Source organism: Apteryx rowi, unplaced genomic scaffold, assembly GCF_003343035.1.
Source record: "Apteryx rowi isolate R43461 unplaced genomic scaffold, aptRow1 scaffold_19, whole genome shotgun sequence".
Lineage (NCBI taxonomy): Eukaryota > Metazoa > Chordata > Aves > Apterygiformes > Apterygidae > Apteryx > Apteryx rowi.
Genome location: NW_020448196.1, coordinates 3,929,837 through 3,951,801, shown reverse-complemented (window position 1 = coordinate 3,951,801; position 21,965 = coordinate 3,929,837). Strand labels below are relative to the sequence as shown.

Sequence of the window (21,965 nt, the reverse complement as noted above, 5' to 3'; positions counted from 1 at the left end):
AGAGAAAGCACAAAACAGATACAAAACACGGTTTGATCACCACTGATCTGAAACGGTCTAGTGGAATTACCAAAATGATGCTACAGCCCTAGGGAAGAAGACAACATGGAGACAAATATCTCTGAAAAGCTTTATAAATTAGCTTCTTGATAAATGAATCCCTGGGCTCTGCCAGCAAGGGAGGAAGAGCAGGCGCACTTAATATTTATGTTTTCATTCGGGTGTTAAAAGCTATAAAAAAATCATGGAATTTAGTCAATAACTTCCCATCAATTTCCAATGGCTGTGAATGGCACATTACATTTTTTTTTTTACACAACTACTGCTTTGCATTTTCTTTAAACCTAAAAATAACATTACTTTCAAAAAATCAATACAACTATATACAGAAAAATATTCCTAAATAATCAGCTTACCCTTTTTCCCGGCGGTCCGGAGGGGCCTGGCTCTCCTGTGGGACCAGGGGAACCCTAGATGGAGAGTGGAGGAGAACAAGCCATGAATGTACCATGAGATGTGGAAGGGAAGAACAAGCATGTAAAACACGATCTGAGATCTAGAGTTGGTGCTAAGCCGAGGTGTAGGCGGTCAGTACAACTTCTGACACCTCCTTGGAGGTGCAGGTGGTATCTTGTTTTATCCCTTCCCACAATGTAATGCCATAAGGCACAGAAAACTTAAAATTAAAGGCTAAATTTTGTTTTTTAAAGCTAATTTTTCCTTTCAGAATGTATTACCAAGCAGCCAAGATAGATGGCTGCAACCAGGCTTAGGCAGAGAGGAGGGAAGGAGAGGGTTTTGCAGACACTGGGTGAAGTCAGCGCAGTAGAAGCTGGTGGGAATTAGATGCTGTATGTCCTTCTATGTTTAAGTCCTTGGACTTCAGCACAGAAACTGCTGGGACTGAACAACACAGATCCTGTCCGTCATTTTACTCACAGTCTGCCCAGGTTCGCCGTCATCACCTTTGTCACCAGGGGGACCATCTTGTCCCTAAAAGGGGAGAAGAAAGAAACAAGCAGGCTTATTTAGGGTATGAATGGAGTTGAATGGAGTGCAGCAGTAGCAGGAGTGGTTCCGCTTGTTTTCACGTCACCAGGCACCATGCCTTCCCATCGGGAAGGCCAGCAATGGCAAACTTCCTGACTCACGTGTCAAATACTGTGGATAACAAGACACATTTATATTGCTACTGTCCCAATGATTTTAGCATGGTCAGAAGAACAATCTTATGGCAGGACTTTCTACTCTTTCCCAAGAAAAGGAAGAGTAAATGCCAGAGGAGCTGCTACTGAATGATCAAGGAATAGTTGTATTTCACAAAATCTAGAGGAAAAACCTAAGTGCACTTCTGTGAGACAAACACTTACAGCTGGACCAGGTTCTCCGGGAGGACCAGGGTCACCAGGGAAACCAACTGGACCCTGAAAAGAGATAATAAAGAGATCCACAAATCAGAGAGAGTGCCTTTGGGGAACTGCAGAGCACCAGGTACCTGCTACCCCAGTAACATGAGTCGTCACCCTACAGATCAAAATCCTAAGCCTTCAACCTCAAACAGTCCCAGTTCACTTCCCAGCTTTGCATCCTCAGTGTATTTCATCTGATCACAGTTATCAGTTCAGCTCCAGATCTGGACTATGGAAATCTCTGCTTTTAACACTGTGAATTTCATCTAGTTTTTCATAAATACATTGCACAAGTGACAGTGAAATCCTCACAGTTTAGTGCAGATTAGAAAGTTTTGCATTTGCTTGCTACATGATGTGTGAAATTTTTCACATAAAGATCCTCTCAATGCATTTAATGACTAAAACACTTCACGACTCTTCTCAGTACAGTGTCTATTGTGCACTTCAATTGATTCTGAGAACAGCGTTCAGACAATAGGTTCCAACCAATAATGCAATATCTCCAAAAACCCATCTGTTAAGAGAGATGACTAACTCCCCTGCCTCCTCTGCTATTTCGTGCCATCTTTGCTTATCACATAATAAATTTCTTCAACCTGCAAGCATCAAAGGAGCAGGAAAGACAAATACTGTACCATTGTCATCTGGTATAAATCAGTATAGCTCTACTGGCTTCAGTAGAGCTATGCCAATTTGCATCATCAGGGATCTGACCCTAAAGGGAAAAATCCCAAATTCACAGAAATTTCCTCTATGCTATTTCAGAAGCTTCACTGATGCAGAGGACCTTGCCAATGCATAAGCTCAAGTGCAAAGTAAACCTGCTGTGGGCCCACAGAGATGAGTTTCAAGACAGCATGCAAAAAAACCTAACAACTCAAGTATTGTTGGAATATATTGTACAGTTAGGTCTTTTCCTCATTAGTGCTGTAAAGGAACAGATTAATACCACATATCATTAGGGGGCATAATTCTGTCTGCTAAACTATTTCAAATTTCCACAAACATCTTCGCAAAACATCTTTGCACAAGGAAATCTCTGCTGGGCAAGACAAGGAAGCACAGTTCTGGCAGGATGATGTACTTACAGGGCTGCCCTTGGGACCATCATCACCTGGTGGACCTTTGGGGCCAGGTGGACCAGCAGCACCTGAAGGACCTGCTTCACCTTTTTCACCTCTTTCACCTTTAGGACCCTGTAAAGAAAAAGGGTGTTTCCATTACCCAGGGAAATAATTTCACAATCTCTAATTATCTTTTAATCAATTCTGAAAAAGAACCTCCATTCATATCTTAAAACATGAGTACATGTTTTAGCAATCCCTTCCCACAAATATTTAATGGCACTCATGTTGTTAAATCATGTGTAGCCCATATTCAGCGACTATATGTTATACTATAAATATCCTGTAACATGGCAGCGCCAGCCCCTTAGGGCCACCGACAATGTCTCTGCCTGACCCCAGAACCGGGAGACAGCTGGTTCAGTCCCTGCAGTCCCATCCACATCCATGCCCTTCTGAAATCCCTTTAACCTTAGGGAAAACCACTGAAGAAAAGCTCTTCTGTACCAGAAGACAGAGTATTTAAAGTCTACTAAAAGAGCAAGAGTTAACCTGTAGCATACTTACCGGGAGGCCAACCTCCCCAGGAAGACCAGGCTCACCAGATTCCCCAGGTTCACCCTACAGATGGGAAAAGCAGATGAATACAGTTATGCTGCTATTGCTATAGTACTCCATGGTCACAGTGGAGAGTGCTCCCAGTCAGTCCTCAGCAGGAGAGTGGAAGCAAAAGCTCATGAGAAAACAAACAAAAAATCCTAAACCATTACTTGTGGATTAAGGGCTAAAATATTCTAAGCAATTCCAGCTACAGCACTGTCACTCATGGCCTAGCACTGACTGACCCGCAGGCCAGTTTCTGAAGGGTGCTGAGTTTCTGCTAATATGCTGAACATCATCTGTTCCCCCTGAGCTCAGTGGGAGTTGTGAGTCTCAGCAGCACACCAGGCTGACACCGCTTCTCCAGGAGATTTCCTTCTTCGTGCTCTTCAGCAGACACTGCATTATTATTTTCTTTTCCATGTGGGTGCATTTCCATCTTGTTGGCTCATAATAACAAAAACACTGCAACATATACATTCTTAAATAAATCTGTTTACTTAACTGAGAAGAAAACACTATTACAAGTATCTCAGGAACAGAATTAAATGTGCTTCAAGCTGGGAGAAGCTGCCTTCTGTAAATACACCTATTTATACACCAAGTGAATCAGATGACCACAGCCATGAATTATCCCATCACTGCCCCACTCTCCTGCCCTCTCACCTTGTCACCCAAAAAATTAGTTCAGGCTCCCAGACAAATCCTCCCAGGGTTCTCCCATGAGACCACCAGCAATTGCGGTGATTAGCACAGTGTGCAATGGCAGTTGGTAGACACTTGTCCACCTGAGCCCTCTGTGATTCATTTCACATGCGGGCAGTGGGGAGAAAGGAAGGCAATGCTCACATCGTGAGCCAGAGCTACACTGACAAGCAGACCTGGCTTATCTTCCTGGACAGGCTTTTCTGTTTCCTTTCGCCATTTCAAATGATCACTGATACACTGATATCTAACAAAGAACAGCTTCTCATTAACAAAACCCCTGAATGACTTTGGTAGCAAACTTCCTGCTGGCTTAAATCAGGTTTGCCCAGATGCTTTACCTTCTCTCCTACTGCGCCAGGATTTCCTATTCCCCCAGGAGGACCCTGTGGACCATCTGCTCCTGGTGGTCCAGAGGGACCTCTGGGTCCAGGTGGGCCTGGTGGGCCCTGAAAGAAAGGGGAGACAAATTTAAGATGTTTTTTGAAGCAATATTTATATCATTGATGAAAATGAAAGGAGTAAAACATCTTACCATTTGCCCAACATCCCCTGTTTCTCCCTTCTCACCAGGCGGTCCAGGCAAGCCCTGTAGAGATGTTGGAAGAAATAATTCTTAGCTCAGCTGGCTGGCTCTCATTACCCTAAGCACTCCCTTGATGCTGGAAATTACCTGCAAGCCCACTGGGCCAGGGGGACCAGGGAAACCTCTGGGTCCTTCATCACCTTTCTGACCAAAGAGGCCTTGCTGTCCTCTGGGACCTGGCTCTCCATCAGCACCCTACAAGGAAAGGGTCTAACAAGGCTTAGCACAGGCACGTGCTATGTGCAAAGCCCCATCCCCAACCACTTTTAGCAGTCAGTGGCAGTCACAAATAGCAATTCTTTACAGCATTTCCCAAGGACAGTTTTTGGTAAGAAATAGGATTACTACTAACAGGGGACAATACTCACAGCTGGGCCTGGCTGACCAATTGGACCCTGTGGTCCTGTGGGACCTGGTGGACCCTGTCAAGAAACAGAAATGCAGCATCACATTTGGGAGCACAGAGTAAAAAAAATTCACCTATAAAATGAGAAGCCCTTCCAGCACAGTCTCCATTAGACTGACACAAACTCTCAAGTGCCAGTGGGAAGATTGGGTCAAGTCTCCCTGGACACACCAGTCTCCAGCAGGACTGGTGCCAACAGCACGATAGCACTGCACTGAAGGACATGTCTAAAGAGTCTCACTCCAAAACTTGTTTTGCCAAACACTTTCTGGGGAAATGGAAGTCAGAAATATTTCTGGAAAGGAAGAAACCTTCTGTGTGTTTCTGAGTAACATAACAAGTTTGACATGTCACTGTTACCTCCAATATCACCTCCTGGGAGGTCAGGCTAAATACCTGAAGGACCAAGAAAGCCAAAACCCATGCAGTCTGACCTCTTCCTTCAGTATATTTACAAGAGAATTTGATTTTAGTCATCAGTCACATATCTTTGCTGCAGTCAAGCAATATCATACCACTCAGCTCTCTCTAGATGCTAGATACTTATGTGTAATATCTTTTCCATTCCTCAGCACCTGAGTATAAAAAGAGTGCTTTAACAAGTTATAAGCAACTAGAGAAGGGACTACGGCTCAATATGCAACTTTAATTGCAAGGGCTGCTAATGTTTCACAGATATTTACATAGTAGAAAGGTGACATGGAAACTTCTCAGTGTGTCCCAGTGACCTGGAGAAGAAATGCACCTTAGTGCACTCATTCTTTTTTACATTGTGTTGGTATTTGATGAAGAAAAGGTGAGGGGTGAAATAACAGGAAGAAATTAAAAATATATAGTTCTGTTTCCAGCAAATAACACAATGTAACCACATGTTCCTACAAGAAAGCAGCTACCAAAGACGTGCCCCACTTACCTGTTCCCCTTTGTCGCCCTTGCTGCCCTTCTGGCCGGGTTCCCCAATCTCGCCCTGTCAGGTGTAAAGGTGCACAGTTAGTTCACACACCTTGGTGACCACTTACATATCTCGACAATCAAGTCTTGCACATCTGGGCCCTGTTCCAAAGACGCCAATTCCCATAAACCTTCGCCCAATAAGTTTTGAAAAAGGCCAGAGATTCGGCCACTCCAGGTGTAACCAAATCCTTTTGCATCCTAAAACTTTTCTGAGCTGCTGCTAGATGCAGGAAGTATCATTTTGCTAACCTTGTTAGCAGTGATGAGTGACATGTCCCAGCTAATGTTTTCTAGGAATCCTCCTGTCCAGAGGGAGTGAAAGAATGGGGAAATGTAATTAATTGGAAAAGGACAGGAATCTGAGGCCAGGCCACCTGGTATAAGCTTATAGGGAGACTAACTGGAATTCAACAGTTTAGTTGACAATGCACATGCAGCACACTGATTCTCTCTCAAATCTGACTGCAGATCTAATGGGATTGGAAGCACTGTGAAACATCCTTATGTTACGATATGCAGCACATCTGACACGATAAAACGCAAGCAGCAGGTCAGCATGGCGCAGAAGGGTAACGTTGCACAGTTTCTTCCAAGAGTAACCCTGCACAGCAGAGAGACTTTTCTCACCTTGTCTCCATCTTCTCCAGGTGGCCCAACAGGACCTGCTGGCCCTGGGAGTCCAACTGGGCCCTGGATGCCATCCCGACCAGCTGGTCCTTGAGGACCTTTCTCACCCTAGAAATGTAATGAGCAGACAGGTTACATAGCACTCTCCTTCACCTTCCAATCTACCCATTAAAACCTGTTAACATTCATCAGCTAATGACCCCGATGATATAATCATGTATGACAAAACTAGTTTTCAGCAGATATTTCATAGGTCTCTCTGTGTTCCCTGTCTCAAGCAAGACAAAATTTCTATCTCAGGAGACAAATAAAACACAGATAAATCTAAATGGTGAATACCTACATCATGGCTGTAATTTTGCTGCTATAACAATATAAGCATGTTCAGTCTGAGCCCTCTGTCATCTCTCTCATATCTCTCTCACAATAGGGAACAAGACTCCAACTATTTTTTATTCCCACAAGCCAATTCTTACTGATGCCAGTCTGACTACACGAACGCTTACAATGCCTCCTTCCTGGCTACTGCACAGCAGATGGAGATTTCTCAGGAGACCCTGACCTCCCTCCTGAGCCTTCTGGACAAAGGAAAACACATTAAGTGGATAAAACAATCTCTGCTACCTCCTGCTCAAACAATCTACTTGTATTCCTCCTATTGGAGCCTTCAAATTTGTTTGTTTATAGGAACTGAACAGTGGATATTTTTCAGCTTCCTAGTACATAATTTAATTGCATCTAAATCCTGGGTGCTCTCCTCTGAATAATCAGATGCCACATAAATTGCCTATTCATCTATCCAATAACACATCATATAGACACTTGGCAGTACAGATGTTCATAGAGCTGATTCACCAGGAAATTCTTGCCTCTGGACTAGCTACTAGTGTTTCTAATAAGCCTGCAAATACAGAATACAGTAGTTGATAAACACCTTTAATAACAGCAATCAATCAACCTAAGTGTCCTGGTGTAGTCTGAAATCACTGATGCCAGCATTTGCCCATTTTGCTGGATCTAAAGCTGAGCCTGAGTTTGAATCAGGCAAACCAAAAGTCAGTGATATTCCTCTACAAAACCATTTGGGTGTGAAAGAGATGCACAGCCTTCCTCCTTGGGACTGCCACGATGCTGTGCTCTTCAATCACAAAAATAGTCTCTCCTGCCTTCACGTGATGCTTCATGTGCACGCCTCAGGAGCGAAAGACTTGACAGCCTGCGCAGGCTGGTGAACATGCAGGAGAAGGACCATATGGCAGGACTCAGCAGCTACCTGCCTGAGTCCTGCTTAAAGCAGCCCTTCCTATGGGTGCTGGTGGGAGAACTTGGCACGCGTGTGCTGTAGGAGCACACAGCATCCCCAACTAGAAACACAAACGCCCATGCCACCTCATGCGGGCTCTTGGTCAGGGATAGAGCAGGGATAAGAATTTTATTCCTCATCACTTTTTTCAGAGTGGCTGTTACTTCTGTTGCTTAGCTACAGTCTCGAGTGGCTTATTCCATCGCATCCATTCTCCCTTCAAAAGTACTGCTCAGATTTGGGCCCAATGGAAACGACTGCAGCTGGTGCTTCACTCCCATTCTCATAAGTGCTGACGAGGTTCACTTCACTGCCCAGAGGCCTGTCCTGTGGCTATTTGTCACAACAAGGTCACACAGCCTCTCATTTCACCTCTTCAGAATCCATATACCTTCCTACTGCCTGAAGTCATTTTGGTCCCTAAGATCACATCCATTTTTGATAGCATGGATGTCCCAAACAGGGCGGTTTAGCAGATAATGTTACCTGTCTTGATGCACCCAAGATTAGACAATTCTTCCTTAATCGGATTCTTAATTTTTTTTTTTTTTTTTCCCTTTACATACCTACCCCAGGGACTGTCTCCACACTCGGCTCCCCAGCATACAAATACCTATTTGACTCACAGCTGTTAATCTTATACCAGTACTTACTGGGGCTCCCTTTTCACCTGCAGGTCCCGGAGGTCCTTGTGGGCCGGGTCGCCCTGGCAGGCCTATTGGGCCAGCTGAACCAGCAGGACCTCGCTCGCCAGGAGAACCCTGTTTAGAGAAGGAAGGAAACATTAATCGGCATATAAGGCTTTATACAGCTACGGAAAGAAAGTAACCCAGCAGCAGGACGCTGCAAGTGCATCAAGTGCGGATGTCAGTATGAGAGCATGTTTGATGGGGTGACTGCCATGTAATGACTTGGTACCATCAGCCCAAGAGGTCCTGCAGATTCTTTTTAATTAAAATGCCTGGAATAGCCGAGTTCTTCTTGGGATGGTGCAGGGAGCTCAGTTCCTGGGGGGCATATTATCAGAGTCTGGAAAAAGAGCATGAGCCATTTCACAGCTAATGCAGCAGGGAGGGTTCGATGATGAATATTTTCTTCCAGGAGGGCTGCACTGTGCAAGAATCTCAAGTGGGAACAACTTTCAGAAGGAAAGCTGGTGACTTAGAAGCAAAATGCTCAGCTTCCTCATTCTTGATGTCCTGAATCATCCAGTTCCCTCAGCTTGTCACATATGTTCATGCCTGACACCACAAAATGATTGAGCTATTACACGTGTGTCTTGTAAAATAACGTAGTATCCAGCAAGTAGTAAGACAGTGCAAAGGGAATAACGGATAAAGTACTGAGCTGTGACTAAACCTCAGTTTTGGCTTGCCAAGCTTGTAAATGCATTAGGTGGTGCCTGTAAGGACAAGGATACTTACTGCTGGACCTGGGGGGCCTGGGGGACCTTCGTTGCCTTTCAGTCCCGTAGCACCCTGGAAGGAGGAAGACAGGAAAACAAAGTCATTTCTGGAGCTGTGTGTTGCACTGCCTGTGCATCCTTCCCACTGGAAAGACCGGAGGAGCCTCTACTTACAATTGGGCCAGGGAGGCCTCTCTCTCCAGGGAAGCCTCGCAAGCCCGGGGGACCATCCTTTCCTGGGAGACCGGCAGGACCAGGGTCACCCTGCAATTACAATGATAAATACCTAAGGATCTGCAGACTCCATAAGGACCCAGCTCCTCTCTCTGGACTCAGCTCTCAATGAGACATTGTGAAACATGATTTCTTTCCCGAATCTTCCCTCTTCACCTTTGGGAGAGAGGTGGGCATCCAGACTTGCAAGGAAGGTAAATTCAATAGCCTGCTGGCTCCCCATCCCACAAAGTGAACTTGGATTCATCTTCATCTCTGTCATATGCTGCAGATTGGACTGCAATAGCAGTCACAGTAGATGGGCAAACAGCCTACCTTGGTCCCTTCCTTTCCAGTGAGGCCAGGAAGACCTTGTTCACCAGGGGGACCTGGAGGGCCTGGATGTCCCCGCTCACCCATTGGGCCAGTCTCACCAGTCGGACCCTAAAGAAACAGATTAAGGAGAAGGTGTTGGAGATCAGCAAAGAAAGCAATGAAGAAACTGGTAAAGTTTATCAGTTTCATCCTTTAAGCTGCAATGGGACAGAAGATGCTTCTTCCCTTAGCTGTCATGCACGGTGCCACTGGGAAGCCCGGTAGGGATATTTTCTTTAACATATAAAGGGACATTGTTTTGGAGGTGGGTAAAATGGCACTTAACAATCTAGTGGCATTGGGAACCTCTGGAATTCAAGTGTTCACATAAGTGACAGTTACTACTATCACAGTTATTATGCTTAGGGCTTTTTATATTGAAAGCTTCCTAAGTATTCTACAATCATGCTATTTCTTCCTCATATTGGCCATAAATAATGGATGAGGCTTGTAGTACATGGCAATTATTGACTGCCTCTGTGCCGTACATGGGCACTAATGGTGACGAGTGTAACATAAGGCTCTAGGCAGAAGGTTCCCAAGCGGCCCATTTCGGAGGAGGACAAAAGCCATATGCACAAGACCATAACATCCCTGCACATTGGTGTCCGCTGGGACCATGGTTGTAATTCATGTCACACTGCAGGGTGCCACTTAGTGCAAGCAGAATGATAACGTTGTGATCACTCAGCAACCACACATCACACTAACTATGCACAACAGAGCCAAATAAAGTTGCCACAAAACCTAATTTGCACTTGAGAAGACGGACAGAATCAGGGAATTGCCCCTAATCAGGGAATTTATAAACTGTAGAATTGACACTACCATTAAAGAATTTAAGAGGACAAGTTAATTGCTTTTTAATTAAAGAGTGTACCCCCCCAGCAGTTCAGAAAAGACGACTACCAAAACCCAGTCCTATTCAGTCTAAAATTGCCTATAATACTGATGCACGAGGCCTGCAAGCCTGTATTCAGGGGTACAGATACCAGTTGTGCAGATACTATTTCCAGATTGCACAGTTTGTTGAGACTTAAAGAAAAAAAAATAGCTCTGACAGAGCAGAAAATCACTACATTTCCTCATAATGAAGTGTAAGGGCACTGGTGCATCACGCTTATGCTGCCCTGAAGGGCTATACAACCTGCTGGGGCATTCAAGATTGCATTGAACTCTTTGGTTCCTTATGGTCATTTAGTTAGGGTCTGTGCAGTATCTTCTCCAACATTAGGGAGGATGGCAAAGGACCAGAGATGGTCTCTGTCTCTCATCCCACACCAATTTTACACCAAGGTAGTTCTGTTAACTTCACAGGCACCACCTTATTTACAGCAGCACTGGTGAGATCCGGTGCTGCACCACTGCTCACCCCTCACATTGCAACATGCCAAGCAGGATGGGGCTGGAGGCCTTCAGGCACTTTGTCCAAGCACCATCCTAAGGCCTAAACAAGCTGGGCCTCTGCACAAAGACAGCGGGGCAAACCCTGATCCATCGCACAACCCTGCAGCCAGGAATTTCCAAAACAGCACGCTCACTTTGATGCAACTTCACCTCCCCCGGAGCAGGAGTCTCTGCACTGGGCAATCTGCCATCCCACCAGCTCCCAGCTAAGCCAGTGCATCCCTGGGGTCTCCAGCCTGGGGTGCCGCACTGGCAAGGCTCAGCCATGGAGCAGCCATTTCTTACCTGAGGGCCTACGACACCAGGAGGGCCTGGAGGGCCTGTCTTGCCTTGGAAACCCTGTTGGAAAAAGGGAAAAGACAACAGATGACACTTCTCACAAGCAGTCAAACGAGGGTCACAGACTGCTCCTGGACTGCTCCTCCTCGGAGGAGACTATTGACTATGAAAGGATGGACACCCAAAGGCAAAAGAAAGAAGAAATCAAACACAAGATGGAAAATCTCTATCTGTATATTTACAGGGGGGTGGAGGGGAAAAGAGATGATCAAAGTCTCCCAGCTCCAGCAAGGACTCTGGGGGCAGCACTCCCCAGAGGAGCAGGTCTTTCCGGTGGGGACCAGATCCTCAGCTCAGCTATTTTGATGGAGCTACTGTGGTTTGCCTGAAGGACTGGCCGTATACATATAAAAAATTTGCTACACTCCTGAAACCTACAGAGGAAATGGCCATTAAAAAGTCAGAATGTGCGAGTTTCTTAATGCCGAGCAATTCTTAATAACAACTTCCCTTCTCCTACTCCCAGTTCTGGTATAATTGCTATTTTATGCTTCACTCCTCAGGAGCTCTAAGGCTGGGTGACCATCTTTCATTTTTCGCGTAGGCAGCACAAATCCCTAGTTCTGCTGAAGCAGGCAACCATGTCAGCTTGGGGTTTTGAGTGAAGTTTTATTTCCTTCATCAACATCTGTTGAAAAAAAAATCACAAATGTGTTTCTCTTTGGATCACCAAATGATGATGAATAATGTAAATCTGAGACCCATGGCAGCTTCTTATAATGACCTTTAAAGGGTGACAGTAATGAACTATCACCACAGCAATTGTTTAGTTCTCCTGAACCACTCTCTAAAAAGCACATAATTATCATTCTCGCTATAGCATGTTGACATGTTGGAGAAATGTCATTTAGGGCTTAAAGACTAATTTTCTCATTGCCAGGAAAGATGATCAGGTAAGTCCCAAGCCAATGGTACTGCGTCATGCTAAAAAACTACCCAACACTGTTATAGCTGTCTGCAGATCACAGAAAATATCCCACAGTTGATGGGGAAATGGCAAAAAAATCTGTGTAAAACAAAAGTACAATTTAAACCCTATTTTTAGAAAAACATTTCAACTACTTCTATGCTGGATTTAGAAAACTCCTTTTTTTTTCTTTTTTTTTCCTTATCCTGTCTGAATTTTCCTTCCCCCCCCCTTTTTTTTTAAACACCCCAAGTCTAATAAAGTCTAATATGGCCAAATATTTAGGCATTCTTCAACATGCCCTATATTTGCTAACTCATAGGCAAAATAAAGGGAACCACACGAGATGCAGATTTCAAGTCTGGGTTTTCGTGCATGAAGGTACAGAGCGCACTAACAAGGTTACCGAGGTGGAAATAATATTTAACTTGTTTTTGTGCTCATCTCCTCCCCTTTCGGCATGGCGTAAGGAAAGGGGACAAAAAAGAGGGAAAGAAACAGGAAATTATCTTAAGTGATACAGCACTGGCCATTTGCTTTAAAAGTCATCCTGGGCATTAAAGTTGGTAGTCTCATAGACAGACTAAACCGAATGATTTCCAACAGCCAAAAGTTGGAGCTATGAAAAGGGCCGGCACACAGGCACCCGGCCGCAAACATGGGGGTCTCGGCTGCTGCCTGCATCTCTGCGCATGTCCTTGTGCGCCCCAGAAGGGAAGTGCTCTTTGCAAGCTTCTTCCAGCCAAAGATGAACAGAAGTTTGTTTTCTGGAAGTATTTGTTCAAATAGGTAAAAGTTATTACCAGAGTGACTAAAGAAAGCCATCAGGGAATACTTTCAGACCCAAAACAATTGAAAGCCAAGTTCATATACACACTCACTTGGAGTTGGATGCTCTACTCCAGTCTCAAAAGCAGCAGAAGCAAGTAAAGACTTCACTGCTTTTTCTGATTTCCATTTAGGTGTCCCTAATGCTACAGATAACTCAATGAAAGAAGACTAAATGTCACAATCAGACTTTGGCAGGCGAACGCTCTTCTCTTCACCTTTAAGCTAATCCTGACCTGAGGATTGTGTGCTTGAAAATACCACAAGCGTCGCCATAGTCAGTCTTACGGAGCGTTAATAAATATCCGGTGTTGCATTGAGCAGTATTTGCATTGCCTCGCTTAGCAAATGCCAGGCAAGTTAATTAAATTTTTGTGTGATAAGTTGAGGGGAAAAAAATGCATAATGTGCAAAGCCTTTTTAATGTTCATTTGCTAGGAAAGGCAGTGGAGAAAAATGCAAAGCTGAGTAGAAGAAGTTGGTTTTTTTCCTGTAAAATAAACACAGAACAAAGAAGAGTCTATCTGCTAACATGCAGCATGCAGTGTTGGGGAGAGCAAAATACCAACAGCAGCAAATGAGCTGGATTATAATCAGTTGAGGAAAAAGAATAAAAATCCCCAAAAACACAAAACAGAAAGATACTAATCACTGCATGCACAAGAATACATGGCACAACGATCATTTTTGCTTAGGGTATCTTTTAAGCAAAAAAGGTGCAGAAAACAGATCACCAGAGACGTACAACAGCCGTATTATCATACCTTCCACATGCCTCATCATTCTCCTTTGGTGAGAAACAATGATTACATCTGTGCAACAAAATCTTTTAAAATTGACAAAGCAGTATGCGCACGATACAGTAAGGTACCTAAAACAGCCAGGAGCCGCTCCTTGCACTGGAGCCACGTTCGGCAAGTGATTATTGCTGGAGCAGGGCTTAGGCCAAACTTTGTGAGGCCACACGAGGAGCTTTAGCTAAAAGGCAGTAGCAGCAGGGATGCTCTTCTTACCGGTGTGCTAAAGCAGTGGCTGATACTCAAGCAGTAACCAGTATGGACAGAAAAGCTAGAGCAAAACCATTGCATCATTGCTCTTGGCCAGGAATTGCTTTCTTTTTGAAACAGGTGCTGTTAAAACTGGGCTCTAAGCCTCTTCTGCTGTGCAACAGTTCTTGATGTCGGCCACATGAAGCGTCAGGAACAGGGAAAAGCATTTATTTCTTCCCATCACAGGTTCCACAGAAAGTAAAATTGGAGAAGGAAGCTGCCCCTGACCTAAGCAGCTGTGGCTGAAAGCTGAGAGCTTCAGCTGTGAAGGAGGGAGCCCTTCTCAAAGGAAAAATCTCTGCTGTCACAGACCTAGAGTCATGTCACTGGAACAGAGATGTAAAATCCACACATTTCCAAGGGAAGGAGGGAGAAAAAGTGCAGATTTAGCTGTATCACACTAAAGAGCGGTTCAGAGGCCCAGCTTTGCCCCGCTTTATAGGACTAAGGGGAGAGCGCTTCAGGGAGTCCTTGAGGTTGCAGAGACCGACCAGAGGGCTGTGTGGGAGTCAACCCAGCTGCTTCTCCACTTCCTAAAAGCACCTGCCACACTAACTGCTGGCTTGTGCTGGTGTGTTGACACAGTCTCAACCCCAGCCAACATCCTCCCACTTAGCAAGGACCGCAGTGGAGCTGGCTGACTCTGCAGCACCCGGCACAGCAGAAACCCAACTGCCTTTGATGCCAGTCATGAGTCTCACTACATCTCTGCTCGCATTTTCTCTGTGCACGACGCACTGTGACACACACTGTGACCTCTACAGTCCATTAAGGGGACAGAGAGAGAGAAGTTGGTTCATGGCCTTCACATAAACCATCATTAGACCGACTCGTCCTGCCCAAAAGAGGGTTGCTTCCCATAGACCATCCCATACAGCTGAAGAGACACAGACCTTTGGAGAAAAACAACACATGGCAACATCTCCTCAGCTGCACAGAAAGGTTTAGAAAAACCAACCAGCAAGACGAGACTCAGGACTAATGATCTACACAAGATTTTTGGCTACTTACAGTTTCTCCTCTCTGTCCGGGGTGACCAGGCAATCCATCCTTTCCAGGAGGACCCTAGAGAAGAAAAACAGAGTGAGAAGAACCATGACCATTAGCTTGGCAGTTAAACTGTAATGAGGACTGAATGAAATCTGCTTGCATCCTTGCATTAATTCCCATTCATTTTACAGTGAAATGGGGGTGCTCAAAACCCTAAAAGATATAGCCCTTTCCCACAAATCTCTCAAAGGAAGATTTATCTTACAGATCCAGAGATGGAGAGAGCTGTCCACCACAGGGAAAGAAATCACTCCAAAAAGGTTTCTGAGGTCCCCCATCAGTGTATAATAATTGCAGAGATAGAAGTGTTACTCTGGTGTGCTGTCCTCCCAGTACACAGAGGGAAAAACAAAGAACAGAGCAACCATGAAAGATCCTGGTGATATTGAGTCATTAGGAAATGAACATTTATAATCAGCCACAATTTACTTGGCTATTTAAAATCTTAAATCGTTGCGTTATCATGATGTCTCAGTATTGCCTTTTATTGGGTACATCGCCTCTTGTCAGAGAAGCAGCTAAGACTGAGTTGGCACAGGCAATCACAGCTGGATGGAAAATACTTAATGTATTTCTTTGCATGTTCTGGAAAGAGAGTTACTTACAGGGGGGCCTTTTGGTCCAGGAAAACCAGTTGGTCCTTGAGGCCCTGGTGGTCCCTGGGATGCAAAACAAGCCAGAAAACATGGTTAAAAAGCCTACACACATTACTATGAAATATCACCACTGTTTGAACAGCAGATGAGCACAGAGATACAGAAAGCCACTTTCCTCTCTGCCCCAAAGAAATGTCACTAAAGTGCAAGCCCCCAGCTGCACAGGGCCATCCCTTGAAAAAAACGCCTGGAGAAATAAGAACCACTGGGTACGTTTACCTGAATGGCCCGTCCAGTTGGAAAAAGCACTACAAACGTTAAGCAGGTTTTTGACCTCTTTGTACCTTTCCCTCCCAACGCTATGAAAAATAGGTCTTTGCCCATCACAGCTCAAGCAAGAGCACCTGGGAGCTACCAGCCCCTGTGTCTCGAGCAGAAATAAAAGGAGAGCACCTTGTGATTTCGGGACTGCTGCTCCCGACGGCAGTTTGAGCAGGGGCGCGAAGTCGCTCTCTACGCTCCAGCTCCCTGGCGTGCTTACGCCTCTCGGATGGCTGCTTCCCGAGAGCACCATCGGCAGCAGCTCCCCCCTCCCCTATCGTCACAACCAGCAGAGCGTAAAGCAGGAGGTCGATCTCATACATTTCCTGCTTGGGCAATTTTGTAGAAAATTTACAAGCAAAAAAAAAAAACCCTGCAGAAATTGAGGCTAAAATCATGAAAGTCCCAGCTATGTCCTAGCATCTGTAGCCTGGAGAAAGGAGTAAGGGGTCCTGGAGGACCACCTGCCCCAGGAAACCAGGGCTCTGGCTGAATGGCCAGAGCACACGGGTGGCTCTTCCCCTGTGCCATGAGGTTTGCATGGGGCATCCTCCATCAAAGCCCCGTTTGACCCTTCCTATGAAGGGGCCCGAGGATTGCTGGTGGCTTGTGATACCTCTGTCCACAAAAGCAAATTTCGCTTGGGTTTCTAAACAGGTTTTTACTTTTTGCTGCTGATGTATGCCCACCCCTCGCTGTTTCATGGAGGTATTCGGTAGGACGCTCGCCGCAAAACACCTCATCTCTGTCTCTGCATCGTAAACCAGCTTCTTGCACCATGTTCAACTAATGGACTTTTATTAATTTCTGCTGTAGCCCCACCGGATTGTCTTACCCTTTCGCCAGGAGGACCAGGGGGGCCGTCACCACCAGAGTTGCCCTTTTAAGAATTGGGAAAAAAAAAAGAAAAAAAACCATTAAAAATATATATCACCAATTCAGCTGCTTTGCACAAAGACTTTAAATGCCACCAACCACATGGCGACAACACACCCCACCGATTCCCCCTGCCCCTCTCTATTAATAATTCTGTATCAAGAGCAATATCCAGTGACAAACGAGCAGCTGCTCATTCCCCTCAACACCGCTTAATAAAAATACAGGGAAGATAACATCAGCGAGCTCAGGATATTTCTACTAGATAACGGTCTCCTTCTGTGAGATAAATGCCGCAGCAAAGCCAAGGTATTTATCAAAAATTCATGCCGACACAAAGCCGAGACATTTATTTTTAAAGCAGGCAGCGCCGCTGTGACAATGTTTCATTATAAAAGCTTCGCTTCCATTATGCCAAGCGATTGATGTTCGCTTAATCGGTTTACCTAGTGGGTTCTGGCACAGCGGAGAGCTTCGCCATGCCATGATTGACCCACGCGCTCCTGGTCAGCTCAGAGAACAACACCTATTGTGGTCTCCGGCCAATCCTCGGCCGCCGGTTTGCATGGAAAGCGGGTCTGGCTACGGATGGGCGAGGAGCGAGGCCCCGCGGTGAACCGGGCTCCTCCGCAGATGGGTCCCTACAGGGCATCCGGGGAAGCTCCGGCGCCACCGGAGCGCTGCAAGCCCGGGCGCCCCGGCGGCTCGAGCTGCTCCCCGCCGTGGGGTGCGCCCTCCCCTGTGCCCCGCAGCGGGCCCGAGCTCGGGCAGGCGCTGGATCTCCTACCGGAACAGGGGCCAACGCGTTCTTAGGAGCCACGCGTGTATTTTTTGAGGCATTTGGCTGGGTAATGAAGATTAGGAGCACTCAGCTTTCAAAATGTAACGTTTTTCTCCAGAGGAGAAGGGAAATAGAGGGCAATGAACCAGATGGTCTCTGATATCACCACTTTTTAGGACACGATTCTTCTTCTAACTACTGCCAATGGCTCTAAAACCTTACCTTTGGGCCAGGTTTCCCAGTGCTTCCCCTAGGGCCTCTTTCCCCACGTGGACCCTTAAAAAGACACAAAAGACAACATTTCAGCCCTCTTTGCTACCCACAGTATCCCGTTGCTGTTTTAAGACACCGATTAATCAAAACATTTAGGTGCCTGACAGGCGTTTGGTGCAGGACTCATCCTGCTGGAAGGAGCAGGATGACCCGAGCCTTCGGCACTCTGCCGGCCCAGAGCCGCCGGGGAGCCCAGCCAGCCAGCTTGGATTTTGTTACGACTTAAGCAACATTTGTTGCTTCGTTGAGCCCCAGCCCCAAATTGGTGTGTCCCCTCTGTTCAGCTTCAACTGCTGAAGACCAGATAAAGGGTCAGACCTTATCCAGTCAGGGTAGGAATCAGATCGCTTGTTCTTCACCCAAGTAATGGCCTTAACAAGCTTTCAAAATGCACTGGGAAGGAAGAAAACAAAGCAAAACAAAATGCATGAGAAAGGAGGAAAAAAAAAAGTATCGTTACCGTTGGACCGCGCTGCCCCCTTGGACCTGGTTTGCCAGGTGTCCCCTGGAATCAGAAAGAAACATGGGTGAGTTTGGAGCTAGCAGCACCGCAGCCTCACTGGAGCTTCTCCATGGGCTGGACTTGCAGCGGGTGAGCTCGCAACCGAGCCTATCGCACGCACGCTGGCCCCCAAAACTTCTTCCATTCTCGTTTGCAATGAGAGGACACTCGTTTTGCTCTTGGCTCCTGATTCTTGTATTTATTTTCATTTACAATGTTTGGATGGGTCTGGACTGAGATCCCAATGCCTAGATGAAATTCAACATCTAAGGGAAGGAGTCTCTTAACAGCATCCTTTACCTGAGTCCTTTATAGTATCACAAAGAAATTCAAAGACGAGGCCACCAACGTGGACCACGCAGTCTCGTCGGTGAAACAGCACATACGCAAAATTTTAAAAAGCCAGCAAACACACCAAAGCCAGAGAAAAGCTCTTCCACACTGCCACCCCAAAATCCACTCTCCCTTTTCCTGATGATCATCTTTTTTCCCTTCTCGAGCGGCTGACGTGCAGAAAGCCGGCACATCCCCGCGCAGGAGCAGGCTGGATCACAGGCGCGCACACCCCAAGCGGATACAAGCACACGTTACAAGACCCGCGCTACTAAATATTTAAGGAGTGCCAGCAGCAGGGCTGGACCCCTAACCTGAGCAATTATTTTACACAACACAAGCCAATTAAGCTGCCCCACATATTTACGGATCTTTCACCATCTTTGTGAACTTTGTGCTAAATAAGTAATTTAAGACATTGTTGTGCAGCAGCGACAAAACAGCAGGCTTATGAGATCTGACAGATGCACTCAGCTTCCTGTAACGGCCGGCTGTGATTAATTCTGACAGAAAGACGACAAAGACGGCTGGGTCCCAGATCTAGCATTATATTAAGCTCCATTAGCATGTACCTAGAAGAGAAGTAACGGCCCAGATCTCACTCCCTGAAAACACTACTTTGGCTAGTGTCAAGTTATCAAAAAAAAAAAAAAAAAAGTCAGCGGGTTTCGCTTTCTTCCTTTGGATCAACAGCCCACTATTTTTACCAATCCCCTGTTAAAGAAAGGAATAGAATCACTTTCCTTCTATGCAAGGAACAAGGATGCTTAAAATATCACTTGCCATTTTCTGCCCCAAATCCATCATCTCAAAATCTTGCCTTCTCATATCTGGCACTCATTAACCAGGCAAACATAAAACAGGAGCTGGAAAACTTTAGAATCAACTTTTTTTTCAAGCTACTAAAATTAGCCCTGCTGAATCCTCCATGTGCTGCATCTCCATTTAATAAACATTGCTGGCATACTTTTTTAAATTAATTACAAAAATCATAATGAAGTACTCCATCTGGTTTTCCTTAAACTATGGGAGGCTAAATACAGATCAGGTGTAGTGGAGTGCAGCCTGCCTGCAGGTAGCCCCATACAATCCTTTCCTGCTTTTTCAATTCTATTTTTAAGCAAAATTTTGCTCTGCTTATTGCTATCATTAATCATGCATACAGCACTGTGTACTGTTGCTAAGAATTTATATGGCACTATAAACGCACACAGGCCTATATTTTTCAAACAGGGATACGGAAGGAAAGGCATCTAAATTCAGATTATTTTCTAGGCACCCAAATAAATGGCCTGGATTTCAGTAGCTCCATGCACCCTCCAGGCACTGTCAGACAAGAAGGGCAGGAAGATCTATTATTCTGTGCTAATGGGAGAGGCTTATTAGCTCTAAAAATAAAACCACTTATTCACGTCTCAAGTATTGATTTTCTGATCAGGTTTTAAAAATGTCCAGGAGAGCTCACCCACAGCCATTCAAGAAAGAGTGGCCAGATGCACTTCTGGAAGCTGTGCCGGCCCCGGCGGCCAGAGGTGAATCCCTAGGGATAGCGGAGAGCAGCAGCCCCACGGCACACGGCATGCCGGCCGCGGGCTCACATAGCGCGGGATGAACCCAGCTCTGAGCACGCCTCCATTTCTACATTTCAGGTCCCGGTTGGGATAACCCACGCAGAGAGGGCCCCCCCTTAGCACTTCAACTCTACGTGGTGGCGTGCCGTCACCCTCCTTAAAAAGCAAGATTTTCTTCCTGAACGATGAAGAGGCTTCCCGCTTCTTCAGCGGAGGAAGCTCAACGTCTTCCTCAATAGAGATAGGCTTACGTCCTGTTTGCGGGGCCGCTTAGCACAGCGGCCACACATCGTTTTTCAGCGCGTTCAACCCGGACCGCTCGGAAATGCTGCTCCTCTCTACAGCTCCCGGGAACTGCCTCCCACCCCCAGAGGGGAGCTGCAGAAAATAGGTGAAAATGAGCCCTGTAGCCAGTAAACCGCTCGTCAAAACCATCGCGGTATTTCAACAAGCCACAGGCTTCGCTGAAGACCCCAAAGGTCTTTTTTGCTCCCTTCTTAACTTTACTGCCCCCTTTGCAGGGATGAGCAGTCGGAAGCTGCATGGTCAGGTCTGGCAGTCCTGAGCTTGGCAGGGCTCTGGCAGCACTGGCATCCAGCCGCCCGGACCGAGCCTCGAGAGCTGCCGACTCTGCTCTTGCTGCCTTTGTTTTTCACCTTTTTTTTTTAAAAAAGGACTCGGGAAGCCTTTTTGTGTTGCTGAAAGAATGAGCTGGAAAGCTTATTTCAATTCCTAGATGATGACAATCATAAGAGAAACCTGTGATTTATATGATTTTGAACCCATAAATAACCGCGTTGGACATTGTAATAGTAATATCTTGTAAATAAAAAGACAAGCAGAAATGATTTTTGGATGTTTTAGCTGCAGATTGGGTTACCCCACATTGCACTGGAAAAGCAAATCTTACAAACCCTCTTTCTTGACTACATGTAGACATGCTCATAAAATAGCAAAATTACTGCTCTCAGGAGAAGCAGAGTATAATTTGTCAAGTCTAACTCAACGAGGGCTAACGTTAAATTTAAGCTGAGGGCCTCCGTTTCATTTGGTGTGGTGTGCTCCTAGCTCGGTCTCTCACTCTGTATACAGTGGCTCTTCACTTATTTCAAATCAGATACCTGGGAGAGGAAAAAAAAAAAAAAGGACACCAGAAGAGCAAACAAAAATTTGTATTTTTGCTACTCTTAAAGCTTTTTCAAGCTGGGCTCCCGCTAATAAAGGGCGGATTTGTCAATGAAAGCGCTCTGCCTCTCTCACGCACGCGCGGGCAGACCAACGCACCAGCAAAGTTAGCACAGGCTGCGCGACCGCATGTAAAACAGCATAAACGGTCCAAACATTTGAGACAAAATTTAAAACGACAGCAAAATAAAACGACAGCAAAATAAACCAACGTTTTTCCATCCGACAGGGCTGCGCGGTGGCCGGCCGGGCTACGCTGCCGTTTCGGAGGCCGGCGGGGGTTGCGCTCCCTTCCCC

The 21,965-nt window shown here is 45.8% G+C and overlaps 1 protein-coding gene across 2 annotated transcripts in view; it reads right to left on the bottom strand.

The window, feature by feature from the left end:
• The window catches only part of COL5A1 (collagen type V alpha 1 chain), a 171,547-nt gene that overhangs the window by 15,466 nt on the left and 134,116 nt on the right, over nucleotides 1-21,965 (bottom strand). For both annotated transcript variants that reach the window (XM_026062162.1, XM_026062163.1), the window contains exons 33-53: nucleotides 18,538-18,582; nucleotides 18,027-18,080; nucleotides 16,983-17,027; nucleotides 15,836-15,889; nucleotides 15,192-15,245; nucleotides 11,343-11,396; nucleotides 9,612-9,719; nucleotides 9,237-9,326; nucleotides 9,082-9,135; nucleotides 8,311-8,418; nucleotides 6,355-6,462; nucleotides 5,687-5,740; nucleotides 4,736-4,789; nucleotides 4,455-4,562; nucleotides 4,317-4,370; nucleotides 4,123-4,230; nucleotides 3,044-3,097; nucleotides 2,501-2,608; nucleotides 1,371-1,424; nucleotides 940-993; nucleotides 417-470 (exon numbers count right to left, since the gene is read on the bottom strand). In XM_026062162.1, coding sequence (XP_025917947.1) covers nucleotides 417-470; nucleotides 940-993; nucleotides 1,371-1,424; nucleotides 2,501-2,608; nucleotides 3,044-3,097; nucleotides 4,123-4,230; nucleotides 4,317-4,370; nucleotides 4,455-4,562; nucleotides 4,736-4,789; nucleotides 5,687-5,740; nucleotides 6,355-6,462; nucleotides 8,311-8,418; nucleotides 9,082-9,135; nucleotides 9,237-9,326; nucleotides 9,612-9,719; nucleotides 11,343-11,396; nucleotides 15,192-15,245; nucleotides 15,836-15,889; nucleotides 16,983-17,027; nucleotides 18,027-18,080; nucleotides 18,538-18,582 — 1,476 coding nt within the window. The remainder of the gene's footprint in view (nucleotides 1-416; nucleotides 471-939; nucleotides 994-1,370; nucleotides 1,425-2,500; nucleotides 2,609-3,043; nucleotides 3,098-4,122; nucleotides 4,231-4,316; nucleotides 4,371-4,454; nucleotides 4,563-4,735; nucleotides 4,790-5,686; nucleotides 5,741-6,354; nucleotides 6,463-8,310; nucleotides 8,419-9,081; nucleotides 9,136-9,236; nucleotides 9,327-9,611; nucleotides 9,720-11,342; nucleotides 11,397-15,191; nucleotides 15,246-15,835; nucleotides 15,890-16,982; nucleotides 17,028-18,026; nucleotides 18,081-18,537; nucleotides 18,583-21,965) is intronic.